This window comes from Notamacropus eugenii, chromosome 3 (assembly GCF_028372415.1).
Source record: "Notamacropus eugenii isolate mMacEug1 chromosome 3, mMacEug1.pri_v2, whole genome shotgun sequence".
Lineage (NCBI taxonomy): Eukaryota > Metazoa > Chordata > Mammalia > Diprotodontia > Macropodidae > Notamacropus > Notamacropus eugenii.
In genome coordinates, this window is record NC_092874.1 from 410,751,101 (window position 1) to 410,770,445 (window position 19,345).

The 19,345-nt window shown below is 35.8% G+C and overlaps 1 protein-coding gene across 1 annotated transcript in view; it reads left to right on the plus strand.

Moving 5' to 3' along the window:
* The window catches only part of ABCA13 (ATP binding cassette subfamily A member 13), a 371,167-nt gene that overhangs the window by 124,893 nt on the left and 226,929 nt on the right, over positions 1–19,345 (plus strand). Inside the window, exons 25-27 of the mRNA XM_072598129.1 lie at positions 512–708; positions 8,184–8,341; positions 13,664–13,894. Of these exons, the coding sequence (XP_072454230.1) occupies positions 512–708; positions 8,184–8,341; positions 13,664–13,894 (586 nt within the window). The remainder of the gene's footprint in view (positions 1–511; positions 709–8,183; positions 8,342–13,663; positions 13,895–19,345) is intronic.

Genomic DNA, 19,345 nt, shown 5'->3' on the forward strand with positions numbered 1-19,345 from the left:
ATCTTGTCTCCTTTACTGTCTGCGTGATCCTGGAGAAGTCACTTAGCCTCCATGTGCCTTAGTTTCCTCAACTGTAAAATGGGGATAATAATACTACTTACCTCCCTTGGTTGTGGTGATCAAATGAGAAAATTTTGTGAAGTGCTTAATGGAGTGGCTGGAACACAGTAGGTGCTTGATAAGTGTTGGTTTCCTTCCTTCTTTTTTATCTGCTATGCTATATCACCTCTCATGTAAGTCTGGTATTACAGATTCTGTTAACTGATTTAAGAAATAAAGAAACTGAAATTCAGAAATTAAGTAATTTGTTTACGTTTACATAGTAACTAAGTTTCGGAGGCAGGATTGAAGCTTAGGTTCTTCCTGATTCCAGGTACAGTGCTCATTCTATCGTACAGTGCTGTCAACTGCAGCCTCCTGAATTCTAAGGAAACATTTTGATTGGAATGAGATTTATAAGAACAATATCAGTAGTTTGTGGACCATCATGATGGGCTTTTTCATGTTCTAGAACCCTTCAAGATGTGGAGTTAACCCATCACCAACACAAGCACATCAAAGCTCTTTCTGGGGGAATGAAAAGAAAACTTTCAATTGGCATTGCCTTTATTGGAAACTCAAATGTTGTTGTTCTGGATGAGCCTACCAGTGGTGTGGATCCTTGTGCCCGCCGGGGTATTTGGGATATTCTACTGAAGTATCGAGCAGGTAGGAAATGAATACCATTTTCTTTTTTATTCTGATAAGATAGTAGTTGTTTATAATAGTTGTTTAAGATAGTCATTCATAAAATCAAGTCTTGCATCCAGAGAGATCAGGACAATTTTATTTCAGAAATTATTTCCTGGGAATATGGTAAAAAAAATCTCATATGAAAAAGTTTTAGATTTATTCACATTATTCCTTTCATGCTCTTTGAGGCTTTTACATGAGAGTCATACTTACACTTAAAAAATCTGCCTTTACCAATACAATCATGGTATGTATACTTTCTCTGTCTATTAGTGTATGTAATAAACCCTCCATATAATCTAATACTTTGAGATTCTTGTCTATTTTTTTTTTATAAATCACCTGTATCTGATTCATCCCATACACAAGAAGGCTTTCTTTAATTCTTGAAATATCTTATGGGCACCAATGTAGTACTTGGGGCTACCTCAGTCTTCATCCTTGAAACATGATAGACCCATGTTCTTTTATTGTGATAAATGTCTTTGAATGTCTTTCATACTACTGACATTTGCTTTGATGGTTATGCCAATCTATAACAATTCTCCAAGAAGGAAACACGTGCTTATGGAATAACTAAATGAACTTCCCACCCAACAGTATATCATTATCTTGATACCTGCTTCTTCCATTTAATTCATTGAGAATAAATACATTAATTCATTAATTAATACATTAATTCAATAATAATTAATTCATTAAGGAATCAAAGCAATGTACTTGATTCTTCCATTTATCTCATATTTAAGAAATAAAAGCAATTTCAGCTATCTTCACACTCTATGACACTAGAATTCAAAGTAGCGATTCAATGAACTAAGAACAGAGAAAGCTAATGGTCCTTAACGCTTAACACATTCATTCACCTCCCTTCTCCACCATCATCCCTTTCTGCGGGCTATGCTTCGATAGCAAGGTCACACAAACTGAAATCCAAAAGGCAGAAGCTTATTGAGGCCGAGAAAGTATTATGTCAGTGCTCTGTGACACAACAGAACTCCACCAGAGAACTGAAGGGAGTATGTGACTGTGTGGCACTCCTTCATGTGAGAGAAAGAGCTGAGCATCCAACTGTGACCAGTTCTGTTTTTCCAGAAGTCACTTGGGACAGAACCTGAGACTTGCCCACTGGAATGGATGAGGTAGTTTTGAGGTCCAGCTCCCAGAGAAACTACAGTTAAATAGAGTATAAGAAAGGGAGCAATACAGAGAAATAGGGGGAGAAAGTCGTATTATCAGATACCAGGAAGAGGAGGGTTCATTTAAAGAGTTTAAGTGGAAACAGATAAACCATAAACAATGACTGAAGGGAAACAGATAAAAGAGGCCATGTTTGTTGAGTTGTTTTAGCTGTGCCTGACCCTTCATGACGCCATTTGGGGTTTTGTTGGCAGAAATACTGGAGTGGTTTGCTATTTCCTTCTCTAGCTCATTTTACAGATGAGGAAAAGAAGCAAACAGGATTAAGTGACTTGCTCAGGGTCACACAAATACCAAGTGTCTGGGGTTAGATTTGACCTCAGGTCCTCTTGACTCCAGGCCCAGCTCTCTATCCACTGTGCCACTTAGCTGCTCAAAAGAGTCCATACATCTATGAAAAAAAATATTTCATGACAAAAATGAATTAACATCTGAAGGGGCAAAAGATCCTGTAGATTTCCAAGACAAAATGGAACCACAGTTAAGTGTTTCTTAGTAATATATGAGAAATAAGAAATTCTGAAAACACAATTCATGGTCTGCACAGCAGTAAGAACTGACAAAATAGGAAAAAAATCCCTTCAATCCATAGTGGCAAGTCTTACTAAAGAAAAAAAAGAGAATAACTGATTCTGATTGCAATTACATGGCAAAGAAAGACAATTTGGAAAAAGAGGACAAAAAAAGTACTAATATTCCAAGAAAACGTTCTTTACTTAAGGAAAACATTGATTTTGAAGACAGGAAGCATAGAGATAACTTAACCATTATGGGTATCCTAAAAGCCAACCTGCCTTGAAATCACAATGTAATCCAACTTACGGTTCTCTTCCTATTTAATATTGATCCCAGCCCATTCTAACCCAGGGAGTTGGGAATAAGGATTTCATTAATGTAGGGAACTCTCAGGTAATGAAACTTTCTTTACAAGGGCAAGACAACACCTTTCCTGCAACTTACCATCGTATAGAGTTGTTTAGAAAAACAAAAAGTTAAGTGGTTTGCCCATGATCACACACAGCCATATAGAAGCAGTTTTTGAACCTATGTCTTCCTAGCTTCCTCTCCATAAAATTTCTAAATTATCAACCATATGTAGTATTGGTATGTTCTACCATTCTATTCTCCCTTCTACCACTTTAGATCAGGAACTGGAGAGAAGGATCATCTGTTTTAAAAATAAAGGATCCTTTTTTAAGGACTTTGATCCTAAGAATTTTGAGATTGAAAAAACTGTGATGGGTTAATTTCTATAAGTGGACCTGAAGTTGGGAACATTATACTTCTTATATTATATTATACTGTGACTTCTTCATCCTTTCAAACTGGGAGATATTTCCTCACTTTCTTATGCTGGCAGTAGTAGATATCAACATACCCCTTTGTCCCCTTTACATGGAATCTGACAGGTGTGGGAAGTTGACATGACAGGATGTCTGATGCTTCATCAGAATGACAGCCAGCAACTGAAATCAATAGAAGGCAAATCAAGAGAGAAAGAAAATTCTCTCCCAAGGTGCTTCCTCTCTCCCGAATTAGTGTCTCTTGTTGCCTACTAATTATTAATATTATTATTTTTTTATGAGAGGAGTCATTCTGAGTGAATAATAATTGAATTGTTATAAGATAGACAAAACCTCAATGGTTTTGATTTTGGGTTTTGAGATTTTCTAAGTTCTTTATGTGTTTTATGCTTTTTTCCCTCTCCCCTGCCCCCATTCTACTGAATTCTTTGAGGCTATGAACTTTTTTGTCTGCACTGATCTCCATGTTGGTGGCTAAGCCTCCTTGCAATTTAGAGGTTCAGGGCTTCATATCTTCATGGCCTTTTCTGTTATCTCAAAGACAGAGTGTTAGGTCCCTGAGGACCCTGCCTGGTTGATGCTGGCTGTTTCCCTCTAACACTCCCTGAGGCTTTTAAGGTCCTCACAATGTTTTACTCAGCCCTCCTGAGGATTTTTTTATGGGAGCCCTTTGTTATTGCTTTCTCCACACAGAGAGACTCCATATTTCCCATCTCTGATCATACTTGGGAGGCTCCCCCGTACTTGTGCTGAATTTTCTGGGGAAGGGGAGAGAGGAAACTTTTTCTATTGCCCCTGGGCTTCTGGCTAATGTTTTATGCAGTCCTGGGTGAAATAAGTCACTGTAGAATGTGATTGGATTTCTTAATCATTATAGGGTCTGATGGGAATTTCACGGTTGGAGTGAATATTTGGGAGCTGGGGAATCTGTATTGCATTCAGATCAGAAGCCTTCCTTCCTCTCTTTCCAATCTTATAGTTTTCTCTCTTCCATAAACTCTCTGTTCTAACTATACTGGCCTATTTATCAGTCCTCACAAATGATTCTGCATCTCTTAATTTCCATGCCTTTATACTGCCTGTCCCCTGTGCCCGGGATGCTCTCTTTACTCAATTCTGCCTGGTAGAAGTTGATTTTCTTCAGGACTCAGATCCTATGATATTTCTTCAGGACTCAGATTCTCTGTTACTTTTTTCAGGAAGGCTTTTCCTGCAGACCTCTCCTTTCCATCCTCATCTCACTCTCCAACCTGGATACTAATACTGTCTCTTCTAAGGTTACTTTGTTTCTGTTTTGTATGTATCTTCTGAATTCTCTATATTTTTACATGTCTTCCTCGTTTGACTGTAACTTCCTTGAGGGTGGGTGTTGTTCTTATTTTTATTTTTTCGTTATCTGATGCTTAGCATATTGTCCAGCAGATCCTAAGTGCTTAATACAGGCTTGTTATTTGATCATCCAGACTGGGGATTTCTTGGTACAGGAACTCCCAGTGAGGAAACTGCTTCTACCATCACACATCTGACTAAACTTTCCAACTTAGAAGTTTTGAGAGTGACCTTTATCACTGAGAGGTTAAATGCCTTCCATTAGTCACATGGCCAGGATGTGTCTGCTATGCTACTGGAACCCAACTTTTTCTGACTGATCCTGGTTTCCTGGGCCATTTCCCAATTAGGTACACAATTTCACGTAGCCCAATAGTCTATTTCTGAAAATTAAATGATTTATGAGCCACAATGGTAGCTGACTTAAAAAATTAGGAGCCTTAAGCATGAAATACATCATAAAATCTGTAAAACGTAGCATGAAAACATTGCATGGAATTCTTAATATCTCCTTAATAATCCATTATGGACATATCTTTTGTTCCTTTATCTAAATTCTATTTTCAACTCTTTAAAATGCTATAGATTGTTTTATTTTTAGACATAGAAATAGGTTAGAAAATTTTCATTTGAAATTAACTGCAAATAACAGAGTACTAATTAAATGTATCACTGCTCCTATCACTTGAACTCAGGGGCTTAGTTCACTCCTTTTAGCTCAAATCAATATTGTCTTTGGAATGTTATAATGAGTAAATACCCAGGGAAGCACCTGCTGCTTCATTTCTTTGTGGCCTATAATTCACAGTTCCCTTCCACACATATCTACTCTCATAAATTAGTTTGGCCTTCATCTGGACCTGCTTGTTCTCTGTAAAAATATTGCAATTGGATTAAGAACTACTGTGACCCTTTTTTCCTGCCTCATTTTATTTTCAAGATCAAAGAATAAATATGTTTATTTCACCTCAGTTGTTAGCGATGAACTTAATATAAGCAATTTATATATCCTAAAGTAACAGTTTCATAGGCTTCAGAATCTGAAGACCAACCAATTCCTTCTTCTAATCATCAAATCTTATTTTCAACCTTGCAATATCTCTTGTGTATGTCCCCTTTTTCTTCTTGTAAAGCCATACCACAGGGTCTTCTGACTTAATGCCTGGACTATTCCAGTAGCTTTCTATTTGGTCTCCCTGCATCAAATTTCTCCCTACAATCTATTCTCCTCTAGTTGACCGGTGATTTTCCTAAAGTATGTCTCTGACTTTGACACCTGTTTTCTCAATTAACACCAGTAAATCCCTATCACTTTCTTGATTGAATGTAAACCCTCTGTTTGACATTTAAAGCCCTTTAAAACCTGGTGGATTCTGGCCCCCCCCCATAGTATTCTTATCCACACATCCTATGATCCTGCTTCCTTTGCCTATTTCCTATTCTTTGTCTATTCTGTCTCCTCTCTTGGTATTTTTGCACTGGCTGTCCCCTATGTCTGGAATGCTCCCCTCCACCCCCAGACCCAACTCTACTTTCTTCCACTTTTTAATTCATTTGATTTCCTTTGAGGCTTAGATCAGATCCCACCTTCTGTAGAAAACCCTCTCAAGTCCCAATCTCCTTGCTCACCCAATTCATTGAGTGCTTTCTTTCTGAGATTATATTCCATCTTCTATGTATGTAGCTTTTTGTTTACCTCTAGTCTTCCCATTAATCAGTGATTTTGCCTTTCTTTGTATCCCCAACACTTACTACAGTGCCTACTACACCGTAAGCATTTAATAGCTTGTTCATTGAGATACAGGACTATAAATGGTAAGTGACTTTTCCAAGGTCACAATGTACTGTCATAGATTTGAATTTTGAATCCAGATGCAAATTTCATTATTTCTTATATACCAAGTGACACAATTCTTCCAATAAAGCAAATGTCATGAATGCAAAGTTGTTTAAATATTGTAACTAGATATAAACCTGACAACAGGTTTTGGGTCATGTTAAGAGCTCATGAAAAAGTCATATGCCTTCAAAGCTTAAAACACCTGTGATTCATTAGGCTAGGTGTTCTTATACTATATTACATCCCTTCTATGACATCACCTTTTACATCTATTATATCATCTTCTATAACTTAGAAAATGATTTTCAAGAATTTCTCCAACTTAAAAAAATTATTAGAGTCCATGATACCCTACTATAACCTTTAAGAATACATAGCTACTTCCATGCTATGATGTGCATTAAATTACAGGATCTTATTAGAGGGAATTTATTTCTCCCTCCCCCATCTGCCCTGGACAGAAAGTGGTTGAAGTCACAAGTTTAAGGGCAGACATTTGTGGGGAAAAGAGCTGTCACCCACACATAGTTCTGTTTAGTCCTAGGCATATTCACACATGTCCTCTATGTTCAATGCACACAGTTTGCAGTGACTAGCATCGTTCTCAAATAGAAATTAGCGCAATTTTCTTCCCTTTCCATTAAATAAAATATTTATAGAAGTATTTCTTTGCTTATTGTGCTTACCTTTCTGATGCTCAATACTGATAAAAATTTGCATTTTTATTCTTTTATACCATCATTACTTCTATAAAAAGGAAGGTATGTGAATAGCCAAAAGAGAGTGACTTTAGAAGAAAATGATTGGAGATTATTTTTTATTCCAATTTGAAATCTTAATAGCAATTTTCCAAATCTCTCTACATGCCATTAGATGTTCTTTAAGATTAATTAACAACAGGATAACATCAATTAATTGACAATCTGGACCTTTATAAAGTGACTTATTTATCTTTCTTTTATGTTATCTAGAGAAATGCTTAAATATGAAAAACCAACAGGGGTTTGTCATTCTGTCATATTATGAAAAGAAGAGATAAAATTAATATAGGCCTTTTCTTCATGGTAAATGTTTTTGTCTCCTGACTTAAAGTATATGGCTATTGAAAAGGGAACTGAATTTATAAAACATATACATTAGGGAATGATTATTTCTTTTGAGAAAAGAGCTACTGCGATATTCCTTTAAATAGTCAGGTTTTCCAATATATTTAAAATGTATTTTAGCCTACAAAAAATAAATGCACTTTTCAGAAAAGCTTGAGATGATAGAAAGCACTATACCATGTAGTGATACTCCTGGAATCAGAGAATTTCAGAGATGGAGGGCACCTTAGAGGTCATCTAGTTCAATCCATATCTGAAAAAGAACTAGCTGTATTTTAAGTATTTTTATATGCATTGGCTTTTTGATCCTTTTGCCACATATACGTGGCAGTGAGACCTCTGAATCAAAGGATTTAGACCCTTTAGTCCTTTCTTAGCATAGTTACAGATTGTATTCCCAAATAATTGGGCTTCCAGCAGATTATTAGAAGTTACTCAGTTTTTAAAGACTGCAGTTTCCCTATCAATCAATCACTAAACATTTATTAAGCACCTACTATGTGCCAAGCACTATACTGTGCTCTGGGGAAACAAGAAGAGGCGTGAAGACAGTTCCTGAGTAGATAATCCTAGAAATTCCTTTGAAAATTCCAGTCTTCTGCTGAAACTTCATTAGCTTTCTTGAGGGTATTACAACATAAACTCTGATATTCTTTTCATCTTGAAATGCAGGCCGTACTTTAATCTTTACCACACACCATCTTGATGAGGCAGAAGTGCTTAGTGATCACATTGCCATACTCCAGCATGGACAACTTAGATGTTCTGGTTCTCCCTCCAGCCTGAAGGAAACCTATGGCCATGGGCTCAGTCTGACGCTGACAAAACAAGTAAGACAAGAAACTATAACTTCAATTCTACTTTTACAAATCATATTTGTGAAGTTTAGTGTGTATGAGAGTATTGTGGAATGCTCTGAAGACCCAAAGGCAAAAAAATCCGAACCATCCTTACTCTTTCAAGGAGTCTTAAATTCTACTTGGGGAAAAGTAATAAATGTTTATCTCAGGACATAGGGTTGGAGAGTAGAAAGAACTTTGAATCTGGTATTAGATAACAGGGGTTTATCTTCAAAGTCCAGTGCCATTGCCACTGTGATAAGTCACTTAAAATTGCCTGAGTCTCATTGTCAAGGCTATTGAAGTTGGAAGGCTGTGGGATTCAACTTGTTTCTCTATGGTAATCTCTTCTACAATACCCCCAGCAAGTGGTCATCTAATCTTCACATAAAGGCCTCTTCTGATAGAGGTATCCTACTATCCAGAGGTAGTGTAATTTTCCTTCAGATTGCTCTGTTTTCAAGAGATTTTTTTCCCCCATCAAGCCCAAGTCTGCTGCTGTTAAACTTTTTAAAATCAACAAATCGACGTTTCCTAAGTATCTGTAATATACCAGGCATTGTACTTAGCACTGAGAATACAAAAAGAGACAAAAAATAATCCCTGCTTTCAAGGAACTTGCAATCTAAGTTTCACTCATTGTTCCTTGTTCTGACTATGGCACCCAAGTAGAATGAACCAAATGCCTCTTCCACATGATAACCATTCCAGTACTTTCAAAGCTGTGAAATGACCCCATTTGCCTGGATAATATATAAGAATTCTTCTAGGTCTAAAGCCTGTGAGTTCTTATGTATGAGGTTATTTTCTGTTCTAATTGTATTTATCCTGTAAGTTAGTTATAGTAATTATAATTATATGTTGAGTTAAATTTAATATACTAGGTTCTTACAGGAGACTTCCTAATCCTGTCTAGAGTTCCAAGACGTAGAAGTAAGTATTGTGCTCGTTTCTTGTTTTTTAGAAACTTAGAATCTTTTTAGTGAGAAAAGATGCTGTTCATCCTTTATTTTTGAAGAGGACCATTGACATTGAGGGCTGTTCAGGCCTTTGGCAGAGGCTTGCAAGCTTCTTATGGGGGAGGGACAGGCACAATTTCCTCTCGAGATTAAAAATTCCTTATTTTGAATTTATTTAAAAAAATGGAAAATGGACTTTAAAAGACATTGGAAACTATGAATTGCTTGCTTCTTGGCACATCTCACTTGGGAAATAGAGGTGAAAGAAGTGAACTTGCCTTAGTCCATCTTTGTGGCAGACTGCCCTCTGCCCATGAACACCAGCCTTGGGGAGCCCAATAGATCTGAGTTCAGTGGGCTTTCCAAATCGAGTAGAATGTAGCTCAGCTGTGATGGGGGCTGGGAGGTAGAAAATGCTGTACAGCAGGATAAACACTTAAAATGGGCCCTTGGATGGCACTGTGCCTGCCTTATTCCTACTCCCAGAGAAAAGATATACATGTAATACTTAGAGAAAAATAGTGTTGTTTATCCTTCATTCTCAAAGAGGACCATGGTATGTGTTAGAAAGGTGACACCATGACTAGCAGGTGAATTGGATTTAAGTGAGGGAGGGCTGTGCAAAGTCACCAGCCTCACTTTCTCCTCCAGAGTCATCTGGGTCTGGTGGCAAGATATAGATCAAGATGACTGGAGATGAAAAATGTGTTCCAGTGTTGAATTAGAATAAGCAAGGTAAAAATGTTATAGTGCTGTTTATAACAGTTTTGCCTAATCAGCAAGGTAAGAGATCAGTGAATGAACAAGGAAGGCTTCCAGGAGGAAGAGTTTGAATGTTGAATAGGAGAAGGGAGGATTTAGGGGTCACATATTATGTATTTTCAAGTATTTGAAGACATGTCATGTGACAGAATGGTTAGACTTGTTCTTCTTGGCTCCATGGGGCAGAACCAGGAGCAGTAGGCTAAAAGGTGAAGGATGTCAGATTAAGGCTTGATGGGGAGAAAAACTTCCCACCCAAAACAGCAATACTAAAGAAGAATGAGGTACCTCTGGAAGTACTAGTATCTCCAGTGACTGGAGAGAGATCAAGCGAAGACTGTGTGACTTCCTATTGAGGTTATTGTAGAAAGGATTAATTAATTAATTAATTAAAAATCAAATTGAGATGGCCTTTGAGATGGCTTCCAACTCACATTCTGTGATTGAGGTGACCACTGTAGGTAGGGAGTACAGAATAGCAGAGATGAAAATGGCATGTATAGGGGACAGTGAAGACATGAGTTTGTATTGAGAAAAGACACTTTCATTCTCTCTCTTTCTTAGGCAGATAAAGAAAAATCAAGGCCAAACATTAGGACAAAGAATAAGGCCAACAACTCAGGTTTACGAAGTGCTTTCAATATATCTTATTTGATTTTCACAACAATTCCACAAGTTAAGTTCATGCCCATTTTACAGATGAGGAAATGGAGAGGTTATAAAGAACCTGCTCAGGAACACATAGCTAGTAAATTTCTAAGCTGAGATATGTATCCTGGTATGCATTATTCCAGATTCACCACTTTATCCTTTATGTGACGGGTCAGTAAAGTATGGTTCAAAGGCTAAATTCCACTGTTGTCTGTTTTTGTATGGCCCACAAATTAAGAAAGATTTTTATATTTTTAAGTGCAGTAAAATTTTATTCAAAAATGTAAAAAAACCAACCCCAACACATTCTTATCTTTTGAGCCATGCCCAAAACCAGAAGCTGGCTGGATATAATCCATGGGACATACTTTTTCTTCTTCTTGCTCTATCCCATTCTGCCTTGTGGATTCTCATCTGTCACTTAGTATAATATTTAAGGTTTACCATGACCTCATGAGGTAGTCAAAAAAGGCACTACATTTACCATTTTAAAGATGAGGATTACAAGGCCTCAGCATTCATAGATTCATAGACTTCAAGCTATAAGGGACAATAGAGATCATCTCTAATATAAGTCCATCATTTTACAAATAAGGAGACAAAGTCATATAACAGTAAATGGATGGGCTAAGATTCAAAACCATATCTTCTAGTTATAAATCCAGAGTATTTTTTACTACATCTTAGTTTATCATGAATAAAAAAATATTTTGGAAACATTAGTAGGGTAGAGATATGTTGTCTGCTTTGGCAGTAGATAAACACCAGTCAGAGAGATGTTTTAGGGAAGAAGTATAAAACACACAGGCCACATGCTCATAACACTCCCAAGAATGGCACAACAAGATTAAAATATAGTTCCTTTCTGGTTTTAATATATGTGTGTGTGTATACTTATATTTATATATCTTTATACATATATAAGCACATGTGATTTTCTAAGTCAATATGTGGCTTCCAGGGATCCTTATGTATGGTTTAGTGGATCTCATTTTTGACACCATTGTTTTAAGAGAATATTGAAACTGCTCAAATGTGTTGAAGGTTTGACCTATAGTAGTAGCTATGGTAGTATACGTAGATAAAATCAAAACATGTTTTGAAGGAAAAATTGAGAAGACAATTTAAATACTTGATATAGGTGATAAAAGAGAGGGAAACGTTCATGATAAATCCAAGATTTGAGAGTAGGTGATTGGGAGAAGGATGGTACCATTGACAGAAATTGGCTACCTGGAAAAATATTTAATTTAGGAAGGAAGATGACTTTAATATTTAATATTTTGAGTTTGAGATGATGGAAAGATATCTAATTGTAAATATCTTGAAGGCAGTTGAAATGATGAGAAGGGAAGTTAGATCAATATCAGGATTTTGGTTGCAGATTTTAGAGCCATTACTATAAAAGTGGTAGCGTAAGCCACAAAAGTATAACTCATTGATGGAGAAAGTGTAGGCAGAATAAATGACTCATGACTGAGTCTTGGAGAACTTCCAATTAAGTGGATGGGAAGATGACCTAATAAAGTAAATGCTCAATAAATGTTTCTTAATGATAACGAAAAATAGAAAAGGCACAAAGATAAGAGAATGAATAGAGTACAATGTCACAAAGTCCAAAAAAAGTTTTAAGGATGGGATAGTGTAGCACCAATGTGATATTCACAGCACCTATGGCGGTTATGAACATGCCAGCACAGTTCTGAATCGCAAAATCTGTCTCCACATGGAAGACAGAACCTAAATATTTATTCAAATACCAGAAAGCCAAATCCCAACATCAGAAAACCAAATCCATCATAGCAACAAAGAAATCAATGCACAACAACAATGCAGAGGGCACCACCATCCCCAAGTCTTCCGTCTGTTAGGCTTCCCACAAACAAGCTCCCTTAAACAAATCGCAGACAAGCTCTCCCACTCACACTGAGTTGCTGCCTGCTCTCTCTTTCCCAGCTCTGACTGTTCTGACTCACTTTCTGCTCTACATGTTCAGAAAACTCCTTCTACCACATGCTCCATGGACTCAGATTTACATGTGACCCGAGCAGATCACATGGGGCTATTAATGGATGGTAAAGATCTCCCCATTTAAATTACCATCATAGATAATCAGCAATGTCTAATACAAGAAAATGGTCAAAGACAATTATGATAAATAAGAAAGGATCATTGGATTTGGCAAGAAAGGGTAACAGTTTGGCTTTTAGTAATCATTTTTGTTATAGGGGTGGAGATAGAAACCACAATGTAGAGGGTTTCTGAAATAATAGGAACTGAAATGATGGACAACCATTGATAAAATCTGCAAGTCAATGAAAGGAAAGAAGATGAAGGTAACATTAATAACCTGCCATTAGTAGGCCAGGGGCTTTCAAATTGCTCCTTTCCCTTCACCCTCATAGGGATAAATTTGTTTCTGCATCCATTGTCTCCTTTGACTCTATATGTATACCTAGATAAAAGGCATAGAAAAGCAGGCCAATGTTTTGGCTTCCAACTAACTGAGATTTTCTTTTTATGAATAAGCAGAAACTCTGGTTTTATTTTCTCATGCTAAAGGCCAAACAGGTTCAGGTACTCAGAACTAAGTGGTAGTAGCAAGGCAGTAAACTAAAACATTGTGGTTATCTGTAGACACTTGTAGAATGTCTGTCCTTCACAAATCCTAGAGATGAATTTAGGTGACTCTCAAAGTAGGGAGAGATGAAATAAATAATGTATTTATGAAAGTGTCTTGTGCTTGAGTTGATTTCTATTCAAAACAAGTAAGTAGTCCATGTTGCTGTGTGTCTCAGTGGATGGCTATTTTGACTTGGTTTAATTTGAATTCTAGTTCTGATACAATGTATAATGAGTAATTCAAATCAACTGATGTGTTTTTGAGGTACTTGGGGATTTCATCTCTTTTCTCTTTTTTATTCTCCCATCTTCTTTGTAGCCTTTCATTCTGGAGGTTCAAGATGACAAGGACACAGATCAAATTACATCTCTGATACAGATCTATATACCACAAGCATTTCTTAAAGAAAATGGTGGGAATGAACTGACTTATGCAGTTCCAAAGGATACAGATAAAGCATGCTTTAAAGGTCTCTTTCAGGCTCTGGATCAAAATCTACATCATCTACATCTAACTGGCTATGGAATTTCAGATACCACCTTAGAAGAGGTATTTGGCATTTCTTGTTTTCATCAATCCTTGCAGCCCCCTTGGAATATTTCTAACTAGTCAAAATTTAAAACCTTTCTTTCCATCATCACTTTTCCGTCACATTTCTTCTACCTCGCACTTAACAAAACAAGTTTTGCATGGAGATAGAAATGGAAAAGAATATAAGGGAATAAAGGAAAATATTAATTACCTGTATTTATTTTATTTTTCTGGTCCACCTCATATTTTTGTGTCAAAGATAATTGTGAGTTTAAGACAGCAAAAGATAATCTTGTCTTCTTATTCAAAGGATTTTTTTCATCCAGTCTTATTGGATATTCTAAATGCTTCCTATATCATTCTATGATCTTTAACTGAAACAGTGGTATCAGTGATTTAATACTGATGAACCTGGTTACCTGTGGTAGCAATATCCCAGTCATATATCTGCACTGCTAATGGTTGCAGAAGGGAGGTTATGAAATCCTGCAGAATCAGATCTTTTTAAAAGAATTTTACATTGCATCCTTTGAAAACCCCAGGAATAATGCATGATCAGCCTTTGGATGAACATTTTAGAAACATTTCTTTGGAGCCTAAAGTCATGCTCTGAAACCTGTTTTTAAAAATAAACATAGTAATGACATACATTTAAATAGCACTTAGAGGTTAGAAATGTGCGTAGCCTTGTTTTAGTTTCATATAGCTCAGCCTCCTTATTTTGCAGATAAAGAAAGTGAGGCCAGGGAGATTGACTGATTTGATTAAGGTCATACAGGTAATAAGACAGTATGTGAACACATGGCTTCTAACTGAAAATCCAGTGCCTTATATATTAAAGGGAGGAAAGGCTATAATTTTGAGATCTATACATCTACTGGTTCTGAAAAATTCAGGCACTGTGGGGGAATGATGTTGAATTAATACCACAAGAAATGTTTTCCTTCAAAGTGGTAGTAATTCCAAGTTGATAGATCACTATTCTTAGTGACTAATATGAGTTTTTGACAAATGAATAGCAAAGCTGACTAGTTTCTGGATGTAATGTAATTCTTTTTCTTTTTTTAACTAAAAAGTTGACTTAAAAAAGTCTGATTTGAAACTACAGGATGAACTTTTCCCTAAGGCCATAGAATACCATGTGGATGAAAGTAAATCATCTAAGGTTAATTCAATATGGTTTAGTGGAAACAATTCTGTAATTGAAGTCAGAGTCTTAGTTTTGCGTACTGGTTTTGCCAGATACTACCTGTGTGGTTTTGGACAATTAAGCCTCACTTTCCTCATGTATAACATGAAGGGACTTGACTAAAACACAGATATCCTTTCAAACTTTCTTCTGACCATCATCTAACCACTTGTATTATATAAACATATGTTTCTGTCTTTGGTTATGGAAAGTATTTGTGTCTATTTGTCCTAGGTAGTACCTGGCCATATCCAGTTCTTACAGCAAACTCACGTTAAAGGTCTTTTGCAAACGTATAATTGCAATATGGTATGTTGCTTAACTTCTGGTATATATCAAATTCGCAACTTCCTTATATCTCATACACTTCCCATCTCACTTGATATTTCTAATCAAAGCATGATGAAACAAAATTATATTGTTATATCTTTTAAGTCCTCTTAACATATGCATATGGGAGATATCTTGATGGAGTATAGCCTTTGTGAGTGCAAGTTTGCTCCACCAAATTAAATACTATTTTTACGACCAAGTAAGAAAAATAATGATCTTTGTACCCTTCAGTTAGCTGCTTGACTTTAAAGATGTGTTTTGCGAAACATGTTATCAATGAAAGTTTTCTAGTTCTCTGATCATGCTTTCATCAAGGATGCCTTCAATATTTCTGTAGATCAGTGGTCTGAAACTCAAATAGAAACTGAGGTCATTAAAGTACACATAAGGATCCATGTGGGCTGCATTTTGACTTAAAAATGACATAGGAGCATTATTTATGTTATATTTTATTTTCATTTATTTGGTGAAATATTGCCCAATTACATTTTAAACTGGTTCAGGCTATAGTCTGGAGTGCTGCAGGAGGGCTGGTGTAGATTATTCTCAAAAATATTTTTGTAGAGATGGGAGCATATACATATGGATCAGAAGTTATTTATATTTAATCAAATGCTACTTTAAATTGTTAATAATGTTGATTTCTTTCTCTAAATATTTGCTATCTCTTGTCCTTACCAAGGCCAATACTCGGTAATCTCTAACAGATGACAACTTCAGTTATCTTTTCTCTCTCTCTCTAGTTTCCAACCTTTCTCTTTTTATTGTTTCTTTCCCTATTGCTTTTGCATAAGTCCAAGTATCATAGAATCTTTAAAAAAACCAAACATTTTCATTTGACTCATTTCCTCAAGCTATCATCCTATATATCTTCTTGCACTCTCAGCGAAATACCTTGAAAAGAATGTTTAGACTTGCTGCCTCCGTTTCTCCTCTCATTTTTCAACCCCTCTGCAGTCTGATTTCTAATATTATCATTAAACTTTCTTCAAAGTTGCAGATGAACTCTTAATTTGCAAGTCTCATGGTCTTTTCTCAGCTATCATTCTTCTCAGCCTATCTGCTTCATTTGACAATAGTGATCCCCATCTCCTCCTGGATAGTCTTTCCTTTGTGAACTTTCATGGAAGCCCATGGATGGAAGAGTGAATAGAAAACAGGATCTAGAGTCAGAAAGACCTGAATTCAAATCCAGTCTCAGGCATTTCTGTAACTTTGGCCAAGTCATTTAACCTCTGTCTCCCTAAATTTCCTCATTTGTAAAATGGGAATAGTACTAGCACCTACCTTTCAAGGTTGTGAGGATAAAATGAAATCATATTGATTTGCTAACCTTTAGTTCTAAATAATTATTAGCTATCATTGTTTCATGACATTATTCTTTTAGTTTTTCTTCTACTTTTCTGTATTACCCTTCTAAGTCTACCTTCGTGGTTCATACAGATCATACTTTTTAACTGAGGGTGTTCCTCAAGTTTCTGTTCTATGTTCTTCACTCTTCCCCCTCTACATTCTCCATCTTGTTGACATTTTTATCTCCCATGTATTTAATTATAGCCTCTATGTTGATAACTCCCATATCCATAATTCCTATATCTATAATCATAACCCTAAAATCTTCCCTTAGTTTTATTCCCAAACTACCAATTACCTTTTGGAAATTTCAAAATGGATGTCTTGAAGACATATCAAAATCAACATGTCTAAAACAGAACTCATTTTCTTCCCTTTCACCAAACCATCTCTCTACTACACATTTGGGCTGTGTGACCTTGGGCAGATTTTCTAACCTCTCAGTGGCCCAGGAAGATTTATAAGACTACAAATTGCAGATCAGAAATTCAAATGACATTAGTAGTCCCTTACTGGGAACTTCGCATAGAAATAAAGTTGCAGGTTTGTTATTAAAAAAATATTTAATCCATTTCCCTTTTATGATTTATTTAGTGTTCACTATATCCAATCACTCTATGTTTTAAATCTTCTTTAAGAAAATATTAATAATATATAGGCTTTACATTTTGGTGATATAAGCCTTTGGTTTCTTTTTTTACTCTTGACCCATATTTTCTAACTTATTTTTTTATATTCTCCTCTATGTCCACCTTTACATTGTAGTCAATGGATGATAAGAAAATTTCAATTGAATGAACCATGCACAAAAAGTTGTACCCTTCACAAAGATAAGATTAACTTGGAATAGAGGTAGTTCCTTTCTGCCATAGGACTTAGAGCAAGGATTCTTAACTTGGGTTATATGAACTTAGATGGAGAAATTTACATTTTTAATCTACCTCTAACTGAAATTATTTCCTTTAGTTATGATAAAAAGTTCCAAAGTTTATTCTGAGAAGTGGTGCATAGGGTTCTTTAGACTGTGAAAAGGGTCCATGACGTTAAATAAAAAAAGATAAAAATCCCCAGCCTAGAGTCCAGTAAGAGAGATGAATCATGTATAGAAATGATTATAACACAATGCAGAACACATAAAACACATCCATATCAAGGCAAAAGTTAGAATAGAACAATGTCTTAGCCAGTGTAAAATTCCCCAGTGGTGTTTTAGCAAATGTGCTTTGTTATTGCAGTCCAGAAGCAGTCTGCATACCAGCTTTAGGCCATTGACTGGTTGCACATGTGTTCAGATGGTTTTGTAATTCTCCATAAATCTGGATATACGAGGCCAGCTGCCAAGAGAAGCAAATCTGTCATTAAAATATCGGTCCCAAATAGAGATTTGTCAGACACCAGTTGTCATAGTTTCTGATGTGTGGATACCAAGTAGAGAGACTATGCCAAAATAGCTCTCAGTTTGTATATCTGATGTATCTCAGCTGGCATAAATCATTGGCTTTCTGAAGTCACTGGTGGGCATCATTTCCTAAACATGTTTCAACTTCCTGGGAGCCATTAGAAAGGCAGGGCAGAGTGAGTGGGCATTTTGCTTTTTGAGTTGTAATACAGAAGAGGCACTATTTATTCACAGATGCCCCCATGTGAAATTATTAGCATCAGAAATTTTTCAAAAGTGTGTACTAGCGGTTATGATATTTTTATTCATACTAAGTCTATATGCCGGTCACATAAGCTCCGGAAAGGATTCATAATTATGGATTTTAAACTATTTCTGTGTTATCAGATTTATATTAACTTTGAAATTGCAGAGGGGAAACGGTCCTTGAGAGATCATGTGTTCTAACATCTTGACTTCAGTCAAGTGAAAGCCTCCACTATGTAGATAAATATGTTCATTATCTTCCTGAAGATATTCAGAGATCGAATCCTTCTGGAGGTAGAAAATTTTCATTGAAAACAGTCGTTTTGCATGAGTATATATGTTTTAAAAATCAAAAATGTCTTTACTTTTCGATAAAAGTATTTTTAGAAAGGACTTCAAATATTTATATTTTATTTACTATAAATATAACTTATATAGCATGTCTACAAAGTTTTAGTGATGTTGTAAGCTTTAACAACTTCACAAGTACAAATGCTGCATATTTACAAAAAGTTATTTAAAAGTTTAATTATTTTGATTATGTTTCTTTTATGCTTGTTTTGTGAATTTTGAAAAATAAAATTTTTATTTTAATATTAGCAAGATGGGGCACCTTGTTATTATGAATTACATGTGTCACAGTTTCAGGCTGACACTTTTTCATACTGGTAGTTGGGTAGAGAAGGTTCTTTCTTTGGCAACCACAATCACCTGATCTATTTCCTTTAGAGAGGAGGTCATGTCAAAAGCATTGTACATGCATCAAAACCTTATTCTTTGATGTTCTTAAAGCTAGGATTACAAACTCAATCCTTTTAGTCACTGAGCAGAAGCTGATTAGTTGGTTTTTTAACTTTGTAAAAACTTTAGAGTGATATATAACACAAAGCAGTGATCATGCTGAATTTTAATAGGAAACATCCATATATATTTAAAATAAAAACTTGTC